The sequence below is a fragment of the Gastrolobium bilobum genome, unplaced genomic scaffold (assembly GCF_033153095.1).
Source record: "Gastrolobium bilobum isolate Gb01-03AN ecotype WA unplaced genomic scaffold, APGP_CSIRO_Gbil_v1 utg5369, whole genome shotgun sequence".
Classification (NCBI taxonomy): domain Eukaryota; kingdom Viridiplantae; phylum Streptophyta; class Magnoliopsida; order Fabales; family Fabaceae; genus Gastrolobium; species Gastrolobium bilobum.
The window spans coordinates 712,077-732,922 of NW_026899621.1; the positions used below are offsets into that span (position 1 = coordinate 712,077).

Genomic DNA, 20,846 nt, shown 5'->3' on the forward strand with positions numbered 1-20,846 from the left:
GCTATTAGTGGCTCATGATTCCTTCACATGATTTGGTTAGAATTTCTGCCTTTCTTGCTTGGGCAAAAGTCTAGTATTCAAATGCAATGTTTAAAGCAACCAAGTTTACCTTTAGCTATTGGCTAACCAACGTTCTTCTTAACTTTGAAATTCTAGATTAGGTGGCTCGCTTCAATTGCTCATTGGCATTGAAAATTTGCAAGTCTAGAAACTTTCATAAGCAAGTATAGAGTGTAATTTGAATTGTCCTTTCATTAGATGATTAATATTGGACTCTCAACTTGGAACTCGTTAAACGGCATCATTACAATCGGACAATGGCTCTACGGCGGGTCCAACAACTAAGTTGCGTTTTTTATTTTGGATTTTGGTTTTGTGAGGGGTTTTAGTATAATTATTTTAAAAAGTAGAGTAAGTATTAAGTATATTTTTGCGCTTTTAATGAATCAGTTTTTTTTTTTTTTTTTTAATCTTAGCAAGTAGTCAAGTACTATAAGGACTCATTAGTAAATTCCTTTTTTATAATAATAATAATAAAAATAAAAACAGAGAATTTCAAAATATATAATTGCTTGTTGATGTCTATAATGACGTCACAAATTGTAATCGAGGTGTAATCATACGTCGTATATCAAAATTCAGGATTCATCAGTAATGAAATTGTCATATTATATATTATGCGTAGGATTAATATTTGACACATGACTAATTATTAATGTATAAACATATTTACACTAATTATTTTAAAATTTCATTTAAAGTTATGTTAAAAACTAGTAAGTATGATCCACACCAAAAAAAAAAAAGAAACTAGTAAGTATGATAATTTTTTTAATGTATCATCCTTCAGCTGTATGTAGTTTCGAAATCTATCAAATAAGTTTTAATATAGTAATGTTTTTCATAAACTTTAAATATACTTTTAGTCAACATTATAGTTAATAAGGAGTTATACTTTGCTACCCATAAGGATATTTCCAAATGATAAATAAGTTTGAATTTAGCAGTTTTAGACGCTTAATATCAAAAGCTCGAGCTTGTGGGGAATTTCTCATGTTCAGGGATAATTATAATAACCCAAGTGAGAATTAATTCCAAACCCAAAAGGTATGAAAAAAAAATCTTCTCAGACAAGAAAAAAGCAATACTTTAATAAACAAAATTTTACATTACAATTTCAGTATAATTTTACCGACAATCAATAAGAATTAGGCGCTGTGGTAAACATGTAGCATTTTTAAAGGGAGGACAAAGTTTCAGATTTTGAAGTTGGAAAGGACCTTAGGAGTGATCCATTAGTCAAAGATAAGATGTTTATATAGTATAACGTTTACATTACAATTTAGTATAATTTTTCCAACAATCAATAAGAATTAGGTGTTGTGGTAAATATGTAACATTTTTAAAGGGAGGACCAAGTTTCAAATTTTGAGTTTGGAAAGGCCCTTAGGTGTGATCCATTGGTCAAAGTTAGAATTTTAGCATAATTTTATGATTAATATTTTTTTATGATTATTATTTATTACTATAAAACAACCCATAATAAAAAAATCTCAACTCTTAGCTATCTTCCATTTTCTATTTTCCTCTTACTTCCCCTCTAATTCAGTTCTTTCTCTCTGCATTCTGTGAGTTCTTTCTTTGGTTGCTGCTCTCTAACCTAGTTCTCCATTTTCACTCATCAAGTCTCAATCTTTAAGATGATATTTCTCTTTTCACATCAGTTTTCTGATCTGGGTCTTCACCTTCTCTAACTCAGATCAAAATTCTGACCACTTTTTCCTTCTCTGTTATGCCTTATTGCTAGCCATTCACAGAAAAACCAGTACTTTCATTTGGGTTTACCCAGTTTCTGGACTTGTATAATCTGATTTTGTAAAATGGGTTATGTTTGAGATGCAGAAAGTTGATTCAAGATACGAGGTCAGCTTCATTTCTCTTCTGTGTCTTTTGCTTACTCAATCTCTATTCTCTTTACAAATCATATGCCACCGAGTCTACAATGTTATTGCTGACTTTTTGTTACTTCTGATAAGTATCATCATCTTTTTATTCCTTATAATAAACTTGGGAAGTGATTTTAAGTTCTTTTTTCGTTATAGTTTTCTTATTGTTTCGGACCAGATAAATTTATGGTCTACTTACATTGTGCTTGTACTAGATCGAACATATGGTTACAATTTTTTTTCATAATATCTGTGTTTATATTCTGTTTCTTTGGTTTCTTAGCATTGAAACTATTATTATGATTTGGGTTTCTCTAGATCATTGCTAAAAAATGAAGCGGGCTTCATTTGTTCCGTTTAGGATTAGGTGATCCGTGATATGGTTCAGTTTTGTTGCTATGGAGAACGATTTGGAATGAGATGTAATATTTTCACGGATAGATTTGTTTGTAATTTTCCTAGTTGAAAATGGAGATAATTTGATTTTTATTTATTTATTTTTTCATTGGCTTTTCAGAATTTCAGAAATAGTAGTGCGCAAGTCCAGTGCTTGTGTATGTTTTTTCTGCTTATTGATTTTTCAAAATGGTGTTTAAGTTTTTTTTGTGTTGTTCATTTGATTGACTGAGCATCTGTAACAATATCTTGAAGTCCTTGCTTTTGGATCACATCAGAATTTCAACTGATGTATTCTTTTTTTGATACTTAAATAGTAAAAGACTGAAGAGAAATTATAATTGCATACTTGATCTCTGCTACCTTTGATTTAATACAAACAAATAATTGATGCAAGTGATACTTAAAAATGAAACATTGCCTCTGAGGTAAAGTGTGGCAGAAGTGGTTTGCAAGTAGCATTATGTACAGTTTTAACTATCAGCTTTCATTATTATTCAGTTATTTGGTCTTCCTTTGGCCTTTCAAGTATAATTGTTCTGTCTGTGCAGAGTTCTTAAAGAGATATTTAGTACATTTTATCAACAAAGTCCTTTGAGTATGGGTAGAGGCAGAGGAAAAGGGAAGAAGCAATCTGCTATTGCTGAGGATCCTGGAAGTGGTGAAGAGGATAAAGTCCCAGCTTACAGAAGAAGAGGAAGACCAATAAAGCCACTGACGGATGAAATTGAAGAAGTAGAAGTAACTGAAAAGATAGAGAAGGATGAGGAGAATGTTAAAGGTAATGCTTCCAGCAATGACTTGAAAACTCAGGTTATCACAGTTAACAAAAGAAAAAGGAAGAGGTCTACACAGGTTAAAGAGAAGGTAGATCCAATGAAAGAGGAAAATGGCATTCGAGCAAAGACAAGCCCTGATGACTCGGTAAAGTCTGCCGGATTCCGACAGAATGGGAGCCGGCGTAAGAACAAGCCTCACCGTGCTGCTGAAGCTGGTGTAGATTGCAAGTGAGCAAGGTTGTCTTGATAGTTTTAAGCCCTTGGCATTGCTGATACTTTGTTATCACAAGATGGGGTTCGTTTGATTATGTAAGGCTTGTTATGGTTGCTTATTATTATTCTTTTTGCTATTGTAACTCTCATCTCATTGTTATTTTTAAAAAATCGCATATTTTAATTTTGGGGATTCATGGTTCTTTAGCCTTCTATAGAGATACTTCCCTAAAAGAAACTATGGAATTTTGTAGATATTCCTTTATCATGAGTTTGTATAAGTTGATTTCTCTGTTCTCTCACATGGTTTCTGTTAGGTAGATTTGTTTACTTGACATGCATATATGATGTATGTGATGTCAAGGAGTCTAACTCATGGAATACAGAGTAATTGCATGCTGCTAAACTGAAGCCTTCACTTAGGGGGATTATATTTCTCTAAGACTAAATAGTAAAATTAATCTCTCACATATATAAAGTTGGTCATTTTAATTCTAGATGGTAGGTATTATGTTTGAGGTCCCTAAATATGCATTTTGTAGGTCTAATTAGGCCACGCGTAAAGTTAATGGAGACGTATGCATGTGGTAAGGCAACTTTCTTCCTACTCCCATAATTGAAATGATGTCAGTCTTGCCTTCATCTTTTATAAGTCTTCTCCAACTTTCCTTAGTGATGGGCCCTTAATGCAAAACCTTCAATTTTGCATTGAAGTTTCTCAACATAAAGCTTCACCCACCCATTTAGCCACCACCATAGAACCCACAACATAAGTGATGGATCTTAAGTGTAATTTTTATTATTTAAAATTTAATATAACTGATTCTATATTTCCCATTAATGAATTAATTTAACTAAGTGCTCCTTTTGTCAAAAATCTGAATTCTTACCGCAACATATTACCATACAGTTACTAATGGTGGGAACATGCATAATCTTATACCACTAACTTAGAAGTTATTGTTGCATCTTTATTAATGAGTTACTATGCAGTCTCAGATCTTGTCCATATTGAATAAATATGGCGCTATTTCGTGGTAGATAGAAATTGCAGAAGTTGTGGGTGGATCCATACTCTGCCTCGATAATTTATAATGACATGCATACATGCAAGCAATTGCACAAAAGCTCATATTGTATGTATTTTAACTATAAATAAATAAGTGTATATATATATAGGGGCAGATTATATTTACAAACTCTTACAAACTACACTATCTTTTCCTAGGAAAACACTAGGTACACTATGTTCCTCACGAGAGAAGATAGTGTAATTTGTAAAAAAAATTTGTAAATGGATCCTTCCCATATATATAGGTAAAATCATTTCTGTAGCCGCTTTACGTACAACAATCAAATACTTGGCATATATATATTTGAAAGCATACAAAGGATGAAAGCATTAAATGTGGAGAATCATAACCATACACCTGTTGTTGTTGTACGTACAGCGACTGCAGAAATGTAAATCTCATATATATATATATATATATATATATATATATATATATATATATATATATATATATATGAGATTTACATTTCTGCAGTCGCTGTACGTGCAGCAATCAAATACTTGTCATATATATACGCGAAAGTATTAAATGTTGAAAATCATAACCATACATAAGATGAAAACATTAAATGTGGGGAATCATAACAATACACCTGTCATTGTTGTGTGTAAAGCGGCTATAGAAATGATTTTACACACACACACATATATATATGAAAAAAATATTACTCAAGTTGTTTGAGATATATTTATCTCCGGCAAACTTAAAACTACGTCGTTTTGTTTTATTTATTTTCTTATATTTATTGATTCACCTTTGAATGATTATGATTTTCTTTTTCTCTCTCTTCTCGTATCACCATTGATCCATCTTTGTACGGTTATGATTTAGTGGCCGGAGATAAAGTTATCTCAACCAACTTAAGAAACGATAAGCCCTATATAACTTTATCGTTTTTCAAGTTGCTTGAGATAACTTTATCTCCGGCCATTAAATCATAACCGTACAAAGATGGATCAATGATGATAAGGGAATAGAGAGAAAAAGGAAATCATAATCATTCAAATGTGAATCAATAAATATAAGGAAATAAATAAACAAAATGACGTAGTTTTGGGTTGGTCAGAGATAAATATATCTTAAGCAGCTTGAGAATATTTTTCTTATATATATGACTTTAATGTTTCTACATCAAAACGCCGTCGTTTTGGGTTGAAAAATTAAAAAACTATAATGATAAATACTATTATAACCTTGAAATAAATTATAATTGCAAAATACTTTGATTTTTGCTCCAAAACGGTGTCGTTTTGGGCTCAATGTAGATAACTTATTTATATTGACTGCAGAAAAAACGAACCCTATATATATATATATATATATATATATATATATATATATAGAGTAAATACTATTTTTGGTCCTCAGCAAATTTCACGATGCCCGCTTTAGTCCCTAGCAAATAAAAAGGCCCATCGTGGTCCCTAAGAAATTCAAAATTGACCCATTTTAGTCCTTTTAGGGACTAATATGGGTCTTTTTTGAATTTATGAGGGACCACGATTTCAACTAAATGGATCCATTTTGAATTTCTTAGTGACCACGATGGGCCTTTTTATTTGCTAGGGACTAAAGCGGACATTGTAAAATTTGCTGAAAACCAAAAATAGTATTTACTATATATATATATATATATATATATATATATATATATATATATATATATAGGAGAGATATTTTTACTACTCAAATTTTTCACTACCAACTTACTACCTATCTAATCATCATTGGATCAAAGAGAGATAATGTTAAAAAGTTTTTGAAGATAGAGAAAATGTTAATCCAATGGTGATTAGATAGGTAGTAAGTTGATAGTGGAAAATTTTGGTAGTAAGAATATCCCTCCTCATATATATATAGGGAAAAGTGTGTGTCATTTTAAAGGATGTAAAATTGTGTCATTTTAAAAGAGAGAAAGAGATAGATAAAAAAGGAGAGAGAGTTGACAAAAAATTAAAAGTGTGGATCTCACCTCTTTGTGAGAGTGAAATAATATAAGTTGTGTCATTTAAAAGGATAAACACTTTTTTGCTTTATATATGGAAAAGTGATTGTGTAATGTTATAGAGATTCGTTTTGCGTGTCGTAGTTTTTTTTTTGCTTCAAAAAGTGTGGGCCCCACAAAATGTTGTGTGTGTAGGAAACTTTCTTCTGTCATGTTAAATGATAAATGCAAATATATATATATATATATATATATATATATATATATATATATATATATTGTTTACATAACTTATATGGTTTATATAAGTATCTTTTCTCATATAACAATTTGTATTGAGTATGAATGTCAAGTATAACAAATTATGGAAATCCTAAAAAAATTGTTTTGCAATTGTTGGACTGTAATTTGGTGAAACTGTTTAAGTTTCATCCCACACTTATTTCAAACAAGATGTGCGTTGAATGTTGTAATCAAGCTGTCTGATAATAAAGGAGATGAAACTTTCTAAAATCTTTGAGGCAGCACCTTTCTTGAAGCCCTATTTTTTTTATATTTTTGGAAATTACATTTGAAGCCCTAATTTTCATTTTTCCGTTGGTCTGATTGCGATAAGACATAAACACATGAATTACCGTGTCATACCTCATATGGATGAATTACTTCAGGTTTCTACAAAAGCAGTTGATTGATCTGGATATCATTGAATCAGGCGCATGTGCCATTTGCTGCTTTGAGCATGTTTATTATGCTTAGTCCCAATGTTGAAAGATGCAGAGCTAAAAACTGGAAACAGAAAGAAGAGATTTAGTACCACTTCCATAGTCATCAGACCCTTTTATTATCAATAACTTGTTCGGTCCTTGTTATAAGATGTTTTGTTCAATAATTCTTGATGTTCACATTGTTTTATTTTAGGGTTTTATAATTCTCATCGTTGAAGAGATAAAAAGTATGTGAGACCCATGTGTTAGAAAAAATTATATGTAAGACTCATGTCAGCACGAAAATCGAAGGGTGCGTAAGAAAATTGTAATTCTCATGTTAAATGAGAATTATAAAACCCTTTATTTTAACAAGTTTAATTTTTTCTAATTGAATCTTAAATCCCACACACAAAACGGTTAATCTTGAACTAATTAAAATATGGGTTTTATAAGAGTTATGTTATATGAAAAGTGATTGTGTAATGTTATAGAGATTCGTTTTGCGTGCCTTAATTTTTTATTTATTTTTTTGTTTTAAAAAGTGTGGACCCTACAAAATGTTGTGAGTGTAGAAAAGTTTATTATGTTATGTTAAAGGATAAAACGAAAAACCTTAAAATATACTATAAAGTAAGTAAAGTTATGAACTCTGGACATTATTTTAATTCAGTTAAGAAGATATGAAAGGGCTAATTTTTTTTTAAGGATAAATTAAACTTTATTTTTTTCTTTTTTTCATATAACTTCTCTTATTTATGTGACCTAACCTCTTTAATTTTGGTTTAAGTTGAAAATGTTAATTTTTCAATTAACTTTAAGAACAGTTTAATATTTTTTTTAACTTACTCTCCTAAAACATAGTTTTAAGGGATAATGCACAACATCGATTTTAATTGGATAAATTGTTAAACCACAAAAGAATAAAGTGTAAAATGAACAGGAAAAACTACTCTTATGATACATGTGATAACTTTCTCTCCTACACATTCTTCGATAACTGTGTCACTTTTTTCTTTTCTTTTATTTTTATTTTTTAGATGGTGGAGCCCACAAATTTGTCTCTATGACATGAGATAATTTATCTCCTTTAACATGAGATTAATAAAATCCAAAATAAATAATAGTTAACGTTAAAGTTAACATTTAACTTAAATCAAAATTGAGAGAGATTATTAAGTGGGAAAAAAAAAGTTCAATAGGACAAAAGATACATCCCTTTCTTTTGTAGCACCCGCTAGCTAGTGTGTGACAGACAGAGACACATAAAATTGCACAAAACATCAGTTACACTTGTTAGGGCCAGTAATGGTTAAAATGCGAGATTACAAGAAGCACCCAACCAACAACAAAAGAAAACACACTCATCAAAAAACACAAGAAAAGATAAAAACAAAACAAGTGGTACAATCTCTCTCTCTCTCTCTCTTGGCTGTCGCTTTACCTCCATTATTTTTGGTTTTGGACAGAAAGAGAGAGAGAAAGAAGAGGGAAGGCGTTTTGTTTCTCTGACTACACAACTCTCTTCTCAGTGTACCATACGCTGCACTGGCCACTGCTAATATGGCCCAGCGTCAAGTCTCTCCTTTTGTCTTTCACTTTACTCTCTCACTACCGTTCCTTTTTTGAACAATCTCTCTCACTCTCTATCTCTCTCATTCTTATACACATCCTTTTTCTTTCTCTTCTCAATCACAATGAATGGACTCTAGTCACCACACCACACCACATAGCTTGAGAAATGGGTTCAGAAGCTTACACAAAATCACCACCCAACTCATCTTCTGAGTCCCTCAATGGCTTGAAATTCGGCCACAAAATTTACTTTGAGGATGTGGGTTTGGCTACTCCTGCCAGTGCCACCTCCGTTGCCGGTTCCTCCGGTTCAAAGAAAGGAAGAGGTGGTTCGGTTCAGCCGGCTCAGCCACCTAGGTGTCAAGTTGAAGGATGTAAAATAGATCTGAGTGATGCCAAAGCTTACTATTCTAGACACAAAGTCTGCGCCATGCATTCCAAATCCCCTACCGTCGTTGTCTCTGGTCTCCAACAACGGTTTTGTCAACAGTGTAGCAGGTCAACTCTCTTTTTTTATTTTTTTATTTTTTTATTTTTTATTTATCTTCTTCATCTTCTTGTGCTATTTTAATATTTTACAGTAATGGGTAAGTTAAGGTAGGGTTTGGTGGTCCTCTTTATTTTTTGGTATTATTATTTTCTTTTTTTAACTTTATTTTGTTCTTCTACGGTTTTGGCTGTTTGTAGTGTAGGCCTGTAGCTTGTTTTGTCGGTGCAGTTATCTAGTTTTGTTACTTAGTTTATGTAGTTTGTAGTGTAAGCTTTTGCTTTTGTTCTAAGTTTGTGTGATTCTTTGTGTCTGTTCTCTGGAGGTCTTTTGTTCAGTTATAATTTTGGGTTGATTGCGTTCGGTCATCGGTGTACTTTGCTTTTCCTGTACCTTTGCTTTAAAGTGCTTAACTGAATGGCTGTCCGATAAAGCGTGTGAGATATTGTTTTCCTTTTCGGCGAATTGATTCTTGCACTTCGGGTTGTGTTTGGTGTTAAAATAATAACTGAGTTAGTACGGAAAAAGGTTTGAAATGGGTGTGCTAACTAATAGTCTGAAAATAACACCACTATGATGGTTTCCCTCTCGCCTTTGTGGGGTACGGACCATTAAATGTGTGTTTATATAGTATGATGTTGCTTTGGTTATTATTGATGTTTGGTGGCTGGTTTATATTTATGTATTTGATGCTGCTGTTGCTACCATGGAATTATAGATGACAATGGTTTTCTATTTTATGTTTTTGTGTTGTTTATTTATTTATTTATTTTATTTGGGTTTATTGACCCCAGACCCCAACTGGTTTGAGAACTCTTTTGAGATAAAGATGTTGTTGATATTGAAGTTTTGCAATGTTTATGTTCTGGTTTAGGCTTGTCAGGGGCTTGTTCTCTATATGATAGTGGTGCTTTTGTGAGTTTTTGTTGTTCCTTCTTTTCTCCTTTTTTTGTTCCTGATATCATGGACCGTTCCTGAAGGAAAAACGAGAGCTATTAAGGAAGTAAAGAGCTATAGAAATAAGGTTGAAACATGAAGTAAGAAGTCAAACATGTGAAACTATATATATTAATCACACAGATATATGAGAAAGTCCTTATCTGTGTTAAGATAAAACCAATTATTTAGTTCAGTTTTAGAAATCAAGTTGTTTTGTCATGCTAAGACATATCATTTCTACTACAAGAGTAATGCCTTTGTTGATCTGAGCGGACCTAGGGTTCTTAAAGTATGCATTATTATCATAATGCCTCCTTAACTCATGTTAGTTATCTTACCATATAGTTGACTTGTTACCTTATTGAGAATGAGACAATGAGTACAATTGCTGGATAATGCAATCCAGGTCACTTGCTTTGCTTTTGTGATTATTCATCTCTATTCTGTTGCATGGTTCTAGCTTCGTCTCATGTACTTTTCAATTTGACTTGCTGATGCTAGAGCATACTGCTGAGCATTCTAAGAGAGTGTTCAATGGTAAAGTATTACTAACAAGCTTGTATTTTGGAGATGGATGGCCATCATAATTGGGAAGTGTCTGACCTTAAGATCTCTCGAAAATGTGGTCTATCAGTCTGTGAATGTGGTTCCCATACACAGTTGTTCTGGAACTGAGTTAGCTTTCTGGTGGCAGTGCCAAGTTTAATTTGCGTCTTCTTTGGGGTTATGGTTCATCCAGGATTGAAAAGGGTTTTCTAAGTGAAATGTTACACTTTTGATCTGTATTGTTTCAAGTTAAGGAGCATGGTATTTTCCATAACGGGAATAATCAGATAATGGACTCCAACAAAATAAAACAATACTCTTCTGAATGTGCTAAGATAAAGTACTACTCAAAAGGATAATGGAAAGATATTTAAGATGGATATTTTTAGAATCGGTAGTCTCAGCATTTCAGATAATACTATTGTAATTGGTGGAACAAAAGGTCATCTATTTTATGTTTGTAATAGCAAAATGAATCTACATTGTGGTTTATCCCCCGTATTCAAGCTTGATGACTTCTCTTTTGAATTATTCTGCTATATTATACTAAAGATAATGATATTCCTCTTGTCATTAATGAAGAGAAAGAAACTTATCAGTATTGTTTCGGTTTTATTTTATTAATACATTAATGATGAATTCTAGGTATCATGGAGCCACAGGATGTTCCTTGAGACATGTTTGAGGATCTCATTTATAAAATTTATTAGTATTCCTCCTGTCAATAAGGAACATCTTATATTGCCAATATATGCTCTCTCATCCAATGCAAAACATGCTCACATCACTGCAAGATGTGAGAATTATTACTACATCTAATGGAAATATACCTTTACTTGGGGTTCATACATATTCTTTTGTTCTGTAATCTTGTCAATGATGACTAAATCAAGTCAGTTAGAAATTTCATCTCATTCACCTCTCTATTTAATGAGAAACAAGAGATACTTCAAGTGCATCCAATTTTTTGGTAGCAACACCATGACATGTAATGCTAGGAAACAATAGATTTGTCATGTTAGCATTTTTTACTGTCTTGGCCCTTGTGTATGCTTGTGCTCATTCGTCTCTCTTCTGCATAAATTGGTAGCATTTATATCTTAGAAAAGCTAATATCTTGTTTCATTGCCTTGCCCAGATTTCATCAGCTTCCTGAGTTTGATCAAGGGAAAAGAAGTTGCAGGAGGCGACTAGCTGGCCATAACGAACGTCGGAGAAAGCCCCCGCCCAGCTCCCTCTTAACCTCTCGTTATGCCAGACTTTCTTCATCTATTTTTGGTCAGAAACTAATAGTGAAATAACGATTTGAAATCTCTTTACTTAATTTTTCCATAGGGAAGCATCAATAGTTTCAGCTTGTGCTATTCCTGGTATATAAAACAAATTCAAATGTTATTGACAGATAATAGTGGCAGAGGTGGCAGCTTTCTGATGGAATTTGCTTCATACCCAAAGCTTAGTCTGAGAAATTCACATTCAACTCCTAGATCACTTTCATCTGAGCTAGTTCCTGGAAATCAAACCACAACACATAGCTGGCAGGGCAACTCAGAGACACCATCTGACCTCTTCTTGCAAGGTTCAGTGGTTGGGACAAGCTTCCCTGGTCCCAGACATCCTCCAGGGGAAAATTACACTGGAGTCACAGACTCAAGCTGTGCTCTCTCTCTTCTGTCAAGTCAAACATGGGGTTCTAGAAACACAGCACCAAGTCTTGGGTTGAATAACATGTTAAATTTCAATGGGACACCCATGACGCAACTTGCTGCATCTTCTCATGGTGCAGCCATCCATCAACTTCCGAATACCTCGTGGTGTTTCAAGGACATTGATCCCGGTAACTGCTCACACACGGTTGTGTCTGATCTAGGTCTCGGTCAAATGTCGCCACCTCTCAACAGCCAACTTCCTTGTGAGCTCGATCTGTCCCAGCAGGGAAGGAGGCATTATATGGATCTAGAACAGCCCAGAGCCTATGAATCTCCTCACTGGTCACTTTAATGCACTTGTTTGTTGTCAAGGCTTGTAATAACATGCAAACACAAATATCCAAACTCTAGAAAAAAATGAGAAGTGAACCTGCGGCTTCTTAGTTACTTACCACACTGATGCTATTTGCTTGTTTTGATTTGTTTAAACTGATAAGCGAGGTGGGTAGCCTTGCTTCTTTTTGTTGAACTTGCAGGCTCGAAATGAATCATTTGAGGTTGGATATTGTTACTGTCTTTGGCATAGGTCGATGCCCCGGAAGGGTGGGAGTTCAAATCTTGGATTCATTTTGTTACTTTTGTCTACTAAATGAATCCAACAAATATATAATGATGCTTGTAGTAAGTATAACTTTTTTCAAAAATCTTTTAATATATTCATATATATAATCTAACAAGTTGAGATGTTGGTTCCTCTTATATAAAAAATAAAGTCAGATTTTTATAAAATATAATCGAATATAATTAAGTTATAAATAATTGTAATTGATTAAATTTATATCTTTTGTTTACTTACTCTATTTTATTTTATTTAAAATAAGTATTACAATATAGGCCGGTCTATAGGCTTATAGGTTAGACTTTGTGAAAGTGGACTTACGGCCTATTTATTAAAAAAAAATTTAAAGGCCTAAACCCGATGTATTTTACGAAATATACGATATCAGGCCTAGTCAGGTGTAGGCCGAGTCGTAGGCAGCCGGCCCGGCCCAGTTTCACATCTAATAGAGGGTGTTGGCTTGCTTCAAATAACTAATTAAGGTCGGTATATCAAAAAAAAAAAAAATCTGAATAATTGGTATGTGAAATTAGTGCGTTTGGAATCTAATATAAAATAACTTCACTTGTATTACTTATAAACGAATTTTTATCTGAAATTCATTCGAAATGATTTTTCAAACATTCCCTGGGAACTGCAATAATTCATAATCATCAATTAATTTGTTTGGCGGAGACGTAATTCAGTCCTTTATAAATGGGCCCACTTCCCCTTTGAAGTCCAGAGCTAATTCTTCGAATTGGGCCCAAGAGTTGCGTGATAAACCAAAGCCCAGTTAAATTTGTTATAGGCCGAATTGGTTGTTTCGCGCTCAAAACTAACGAACTGTAGAGTCTTCTTCTTCGTAAATGGTTACTATATAACGGACTCAGCTAGGTGGACCCCATGTTTCCATGAACTAATACTGAGCGCATTAACATTTGAAAACACCAATCTCACTGTCACAGCTTGATGCAATCTTGATTCTTTTTCTTTATTTTCCGTTCTGTTCCGTTCATTTCTGTTCCATTCAAGAACAAATTGTATGTTTGTTTGTGAGCTAAGAAAGCAGAGGAAGACGCAAAAAAAAAATTATTGATGACATTACCGTGTGTTTTCCAGGAAAGGAAAGAAAGGAATATTCTTGACCGATGGTTCTGATTCTCGGGAAAATGGTTTTCGACTTCCTCTATGTGCATCTCAACCTCGTTTTCTTCTCTTCTATTTTGATTTCTCAGTGCTTGGCGTTCACTCATCCATCTGAAGGTAACTCGGATAATTCACTTCTGCTGTGCTATAATTTTTTCTTGGAAACAAGTAATTGAAAATCTTATCAGATATCATCGTATTGTAATGTCTGCATTTTCATTTCAGATTCTAAAACCTAGTTTCATCCTTTAGACTTTTATTATCCGATTTTATCCATTTTAACTTAATTCGACGTTGGATTAGTTTATGCTCTTTCACTAAAGCATAAATTTCTTGTGTGTGTGTGTGTGTGTGTGTTTTTTTGGATAAATAGTCTGGGCTCTCCAGGATCTATACAGGGCCTTAAACTACCCATCAGTGCTCCAAGGATGGAATGGAAGCGATCCTTGTGAGGAGTATTGGACAGGAGTTGTTTGTTCTGGGGCATCAGTTGAACATTTGTAATGCACCAACTCCACTGGTTATATTTCCTATTTAGATCATAACGCCACTAATAACTGTTAGCTATGCTCTCTGTCAACATGCAGAAAAATTCAAGGATTAAACCTCACTGGGTGTTTTGGAAGCATGCTCTATAATCTACATAAATTGAAGGAACTGTTAGTGTTTGTGGCATTAGGTTCTTATCAAGACATTTTGATGTCAAGTCCTGCTGCTATTTACGTACTTCCATATTCTGGTTTCTGCAGTGATGTCAGTTCTAATAACATAATGGGCGAAATACCATTCAGTTTACCCCCCAATGCCACACATATGTAAGCCAACTGCTCTTCTCACCTTGTTCCTGCAGGACCAAATTCTATGCTTTCAGATAGGCATACCTATACTTACAGCTGTGTGTTGTTAGTTGTTCTCATGATTCTTTATGGCAGAAATAAGGCTTGCATTCTTGCAACTATTTGAACCAAAATATCCCACACTCATTGGCAATCATAAAAAACTATGGCATCTGTGAGTTACATTGGTATAAAATGGAACTTTGTTCATCGGAAAAGTACCCCACTTGCAATTCAGTCCCTGATTTAAAATTTTGTGCTAGATTCAGTCTAAATTATTTAAACTAATTGCATATTACTCCTCATCAGAGATTGTAAGAGGAATATCATGAAAAGAGTTTAAACGATTTAAGGACTGAATCATACACAAAACTTAAATCTGTTTAGACCAAGCTTGATAGAGATAATAATACATGGGAACATTCTTTAAACAAAAAATCAATTGAAAATATATTTCTTCATATTTTCTCATCTCTTTTGAGCATGATGTAGTGATTGAGCTTTACTAATGGCTGTGAAATCATCGTTGTTGTCTTGCAGGAATTTAAGCCACAATTTCTTAAATGGACCCATTGGTGATGTATTTACTGGCTTAGATAATCTCAAAGAAATGTATGTCTTCGTCTCCTGGATCCTTTGGTATTGCATTTGAATTTAATTAAATGAAGAAGTGACTCAACTTGTACAAAACTTTAGGTACTTGAAACCTTAATTTTTCTGGATCTGTGAGAGCAAAGTACAATCTGAACCTTCCCAACTTTTGAATATTCATTAATGGATCAAATAGAATGTTTAACACTATAACTATATAAAATATAATAAATAAAAGAAAATCATTCAACCCAAAAGTAGTGATAAATAAAAATAATTTTTTTTTCTAAGGCAAGATGAAGTGAAGCACTCGAATAAGATGATATAAAGAAAATTGATCTGAATCATCTGATTGAGTAGTGAGACGACAAAATGCAGTTGCTTTGATTGTTTTGTTCAAATTTCATTGTATGGAACCTCACAAAGGATGATTTTCTTTCTTCAGGGACCTTTCATACAATAATTTCTCGGGAGATCTACCAAGTTCATTTGGTTCCTTAACAAACCTTGCTAGATTGTAAGTTGCTTCTTTCTCACACCTTTTCTTCTTTTTTTTGCTAACCTTGATTTGTGTTTCATCAAATATTCAAGGGAAAGAACTTTTCTTTTATTAGGGTTTGTTGGTTTGATCTGTGGAGTGGTTGTGCTTATTTGCAGGTTCCTGCATAATAACAGATTCACTGGATCAGTTGCCTACCTGGCTGAACTTCCACTTATAGATTTGTAGGGTTATCTCTAACATTTTCCCGACTGTATTTACAGTTCTATTATTTGCTCATTTTTCTAAGTTGCCAGGAACATTCAAGATAATCTGTTTAGTGGCATTCTTCCACAGCGTTTTCAGTCCATACCGAATTTATGGTTAGTAACAACTATTACGTGTTTTGATCACCTATAGTTACTTGCATAAAATGAAACAGTGAACAAATAACATCGAATGATCATCCTCTATACCCTCAACTAGGATTGGAGGGAACAAATTCTATACAGCAGATTACTCTCCTCCCTGGACTTTTCCTTTGGACACTGTACCAGTTGAGCATAATATCAGTCGCCCACCCACAACACAGGCAAATGCCATCAAGAACTATGCTCCTCCTAAAGTGAGTGAGTACAAGAAGAAACATATAGGCCCTGGAGGAATAGCTTTTATGGTTGGTGGAGGAACAATAATGGCCACAGGTGTGGCACTCGTTGTTGCAATCCGTTTGAATAAACTGCGTGCACAGAGCCCGAACTTGAAGAGCTCGGAAAGCAACCATTGCTCTTTGCATTCTCATCCGACCAGTGCAACCATAGGTAATTCATACAGGAATGCATATAGATCGTGAGGCACTCTACATCCCATTTGTCATGATTGCAAACTGAGGGACCTTGAGAAAATCTAGAATAAATATAAAAGAAAATTTTGATATTATATTGTAAATTCACTTCTTGTATGTAATAATCGAATAGCTACCTCTCTGGGTTAGTATGCCATTCCATTTAGAATTTCTGTTAATTCATTTCTATCGTTAACCATGCTTTCTGTTTTTTCCCCTCTGGTGATAGAGGTCTCTTCTACAGCAATAGATGACAGCCCACAAATCCCATCTTTTAATGCAGCATCCCTTTTGAGTCCAATGCTATGGCCTTCCCTGCAACATAACAATGCAGAGGAAGCATCAAGAAGAAGTTTTTCCATAGGAGGCAAATCCACTGGAAGGACGAAAATTTACACAGTAGCCGAGCTTCAGTTGGCTACTAGCTGCTTCAATGAAGGCAACCTTCTGGGAGAGGGATCTCTTGGCCCTGTATACAGAGCTGGATTTCCGGATGGCAAAGTACGATCTTAAGTTATCTTTTAAAGACTAAAGTCTTCTTCTTTTTATCACGATCAGGTTTCAAACCGTTGCTTTCAAATTATATATCTTTTTTTTTTTTTTTTTTTGAAGATTTTGGCCGTGAAGAATATAAACATGGCGGGCCAGTCCTTCAGAAAAGAGGAAAAGTTTTTGGATGTCATTTGCACGGCTTCGCGACTGAAGCACCCCAACATCGTAGCACTCAATGGTTACTGTCTGGAGCGCGGAAACCATCTTCTTGTTTACGATTACGTCAGAAATTTAACTCTAAACGATGCTCTTCACAGTGAAACATACAAACCTCTATCGTGGATCCACCGTCTCCAGATTGCTGTAGGTGTTGCTCAGGCTCTGGAGTAAGTTCCATTTTGCCACTCAAGTTTAATAGCTTTTAATAAGAAAGTAAGAATCCTAATTCTCGGCTTCTGGCCATTATGTTTCAACTCTTTAAAAGTCACGCAAACGTTTTCAGCTATTTGCACTCAGCCTGCCCTCCTGTGGCCCACGGAAACTTGAAGGCTGCCAATGTTCTACTGGACGAAAATTTGATGCCTCGTGTTAGTGACTGTGGCTTGGCTATTTTAAGACCACTGAGGAGCAATCAAGTTAAAATTCCAGTAAGTCGTAGCTAAGGTTCTAGTGGCTGAAGTTATACCTAGCATTGAGCTATCGTTCCACTAGCTAAGTTGATGAATATGTGTTGAAAGTTGTTTTGTAAGAGTATTGAAGATAAGGTGATGTGTTCCTTATATTTCAGGAAGAGTGATGGTCCTTTATTAGGTGTAGTAGCAAAAAGCTGCTTAAATTTTATAAACCAGCTGCTGCGAAGTGAATCAGAAGCTTGGCAGTTGGCAATGATCTTCATAAATATGTCCGTTGCAGACATAGGTTCATTGATTACTTTTTTGATTGTTGGAAACAGGCTACTGAGATTATTCTTGGAGAGAGAGGCTACGCTGCACCTGACCATGGCCAACCAGGAACCAGCAGCAGAAAGAGAGACGTCTATGCCTTTGGGGTATTGCTTCTGGAAATGTTAACAGGAAGGAAACCTTTCGATGGGTATGTTTTTCATCTTTCTTGCGGCGTTCCTTTTGTTTTATCTTTCGGCCCATTCGCTCACCTAAAAGGGAGCCAGGGTAGTTACATGGATTGAATAATATTGGCCTCTATTCTTTCAACACAGTTCCAAGCCAAGGGAGGAGCAATATCTGGCGAAATGGGCTTCATCTAGGCTTCAAGATAGCGCGAGTTTGGAACAGATGGTGGATCCCAATATGAAAAGGACATTTTCATCCAAGGCCCTTTCTCGTTATGCTAAAATCATCTCCCTCTGTATACAGGTATTAGCACCAAAATGGTACAAGTTAAACTCGTTAAGAAATTTAATTTACTCAATGGTTGTATGTTGCCATTTTGGTTCTTAATTGAAGTCTGTCTCTCTTTCCTACAGCCTGTAAGGCAGTTCCGTCCTCCAATGTCTGAAGTTGTGGAGTCTCTTGTATCTTTTTCGCAAAAGTTCAACACTGCAAAGAGCCGTGTAGCAGATGGTTCTGAACTTGATCCATTGGAGAGGTCTTTTCGTTCAACCAACACACGCTTTATTGGTTCACCGGCATTGAGCCGCCATGTATCACCATGATGTACAATATGAAAGGGTGACATATAAGCTACACACTTACAATGCAGATTACTACATGAATTAGCTTGATTCGCCTGTGGAAAGCGCAAACTCCCCCAGTTTTTTCAGCTCCCTTGTTTTGCCATTGCATAACCCCTGCGATTTACACATCACTTTCATTCTCTTATACAAGTGCTGCCCTTCTCACTTAAGGTTTTCACTAAAGAAATTTACATTCATGTACCTCTTCGACTATATTAAAATTTATGAATGATTATGCAAAGAGAAATACGTACAAAAATTTCAGATGCATTCTGACAAGAGTAAAGGGGGAAAAAACGAATGAATAAGTATTTTGCAAAGTTGCATGATCAAAGAACTCTTTCTCTGTTTTTTTTTTTTTGGCCTGGGGTGGGGAATATAGATGACCAGATTTAGCTACAGTACTACCTAATTTTTTTAAATACATCCGTCTTACAGTTTATTCAATGAGCTAGCCAATAAAAAATGGAGAGAGGGATGTAACTCGCACAGAAGAAAAAAAGAAAAAACAGAAAATTTCATATGTGAAATCTTGAAAGGAACATCCACCTAAGATCCACTTAAGAATAGTTAGCATAAATTAAGAGTAATTAATTCAAAAAAATTAAAATATTTAATAATTGAAATCATTCACCAATTAGATAAGTAATTATTATTCAATATTTTTTATTACTCAATCAAAAAAAATCTTGGAATATTTATGAAGTTGATTTGAAAGAAGTTTTATGTCACATATTAAAGCAAAGCAAATATTTTATTCAAAATAGATGTCACAATTTAAAATATTATTTTAGTTATTGTAACATCCTCTGTAACTAACTAATATAGATAATATTATATTATTTCTTAAATTATACTTAGAGAAATATAAATATAAATAGATAATACAAACTTTTTCAAGTTACTTGATACATGGTACCAAGTTAGATACATATATTTTACATTCAACTATTCTATATCAGATTTTACATCCTAAGTTATTTCATATTAGTACAATACATATATTACATTTCTAATTACTTAAAGTTACAAATTTATACATTATATAAGCCTTATTCAGTCTAATCTATAGGTATAAACTTCTATACTATTCGGATGAAATATAGCTTCCAACAATCTTCATAAAAGTAAATAGTAATAGTTCATCCTTCACCGGAAATGCATAAACTAGGCTGATACAATCAGGCCCAAGACTTACAAAAGGGACAATGTAAGAAGTGCATGGATCCAAGATAAGCAAGGCTCAAATGCCACAGAAGAGCAACTCTCAGATAATGACATGTCATCAGTAGGAAGTCCCAAGAATACCCCTTAACTGAATGGTGCGTACAGTGCCATTAGTTGGTTATATGGAGAGTGGGAAGGAACGGAAGAAGGGGGTTGAATATTGGAGAAGCAAGTGCTTGGGAGAGTGTGGGACCTCTAGAATTGTCTCACTGTTATCTTTTCTTTTACATTGTAATTTGCTGGTTTGGCTTTGATGTAATTTTCCTTTAAGATGGACAAATCTATGTTTCAAAGTGTTCTTTTACATCTGAATAATACAAAAGAGTGTTAATATATCTGTTTTCCTTGTTGATTTGGATAAATATTGGATTGTTTTGTGAAAAAAGTAACAAATTGGTATCAGAGCTCCGATCTAGGAGCTCTGTGGAATGGTAATAACGCGACAAATGGAACACCGAATGGATTTGATCGAGGAAGGACTGTGCAGAGGGTGTGCGAGGCAGGAAGAAGTTCTATTGAGTCTGGATGCAAATGACGCTAGACATGACGAACTGCTACGTAGATTGGGAGCAAATGAATTGGGTATGACCGATATACTCCGTCGGTTAGACGAGATGGAGGAGAGGAGACGCGGACAATCTCGCGACAGAGATAATGATGAGGAGGAAGGTTCAGGTCACTAC

At 34.3% G+C, this 20,846-nt stretch overlaps 3 protein-coding genes across 3 annotated transcripts; all 3 read left to right on the top strand.

The window, feature by feature from the left end:
• Positions 1-1,572: 1,572 nt before the first annotated feature.
• On the top strand, positions 1,573-3,542 carry LOC133292055 (uncharacterized). The gene is made up of 2 exons (XM_061490435.1): positions 1,573-1,923; positions 2,894-3,542. Exon 2 carries the CDS (start codon positions 2,943-2,945, stop codon positions 3,351-3,353), a length of 411 nt encoding a protein of 136 aa, XP_061346419.1. The 5' UTR covers positions 1,573-1,923; positions 2,894-2,942; the 3' UTR covers positions 3,354-3,542.
• A 5,076-nt stretch (positions 3,543-8,618) lies between these two features.
• On the top strand, positions 8,619-12,627 carry LOC133292038 (squamosa promoter-binding-like protein 9). Its single transcript, XM_061490411.1, has 3 exons — positions 8,619-9,132; positions 11,745-11,884; positions 12,009-12,627. The coding sequence occupies exons 1-3, from the start codon at positions 8,801-8,803 to the stop codon at positions 12,605-12,607; spliced, it is 1,071 nt and encodes a 356-aa protein (XP_061346395.1). The 5' UTR covers positions 8,619-8,800; the 3' UTR covers positions 12,608-12,627.
• A 1,398-nt stretch (positions 12,628-14,025) lies between these two features.
• LOC133292019 (protein STRUBBELIG-RECEPTOR FAMILY 2-like) lies at positions 14,026-18,915 on the top strand. Its single transcript, XM_061490391.1, has 15 exons — positions 14,026-14,119; positions 14,376-14,502; positions 14,590-14,661; positions 14,752-14,817; positions 15,379-15,450; positions 15,875-15,946; positions 16,087-16,152; positions 16,225-16,290; positions 16,394-16,728; positions 16,981-17,252; positions 17,364-17,629; positions 17,746-17,890; positions 18,196-18,335; positions 18,460-18,616; positions 18,727-18,915. The coding sequence occupies exons 1-15, from the start codon at positions 14,026-14,028 to the stop codon at positions 18,913-18,915; spliced, it is 2,139 nt and encodes a 712-aa protein (XP_061346375.1).
• Positions 18,916-20,846: the final 1,931 nt, after the last annotated feature.

Coding starts and splice junctions, on each gene's coding strand:
- LOC133292055 (XM_061490435.1), top strand. CDS start 2,943: ATGGGTAGAGGCAGAGGAAAAGGGAAGAAGCAATCTGCTATTGCTGAG.
- LOC133292038 (XM_061490411.1), top strand. CDS start 8,801: ATGGGTTCAGAAGCTTACACAAAATCACCACCCAACTCATCTTCTGAG. Junction 9,133..11,744: donor TTTTGTCAACAGTGTAGCAG/GTCAACTCTCTT, acceptor TGCCTTGCCCAG/ATTTCATCAGCTTCCTGAGT. Junction 11,885..12,008: donor ACTTTCTTCATCTATTTTTG/GTCAGAAACTAA, acceptor TGTTATTGACAG/ATAATAGTGGCAGAGGTGGC.
- LOC133292019 (XM_061490391.1), top strand. CDS start 14,026: ATGGTTTTCGACTTCCTCTATGTGCATCTCAACCTCGTTTTCTTCTCT. Junction 15,451..15,874: donor TTAGATAATCTCAAAGAAAT/GTATGTCTTCGT, acceptor TTCTTTCTTCAG/GGACCTTTCATACAATAATT. Junction 17,630..17,745: donor GGTGTTGCTCAGGCTCTGGA/GTAAGTTCCATT, acceptor AAACGTTTTCAG/CTATTTGCACTCAGCCTGCC.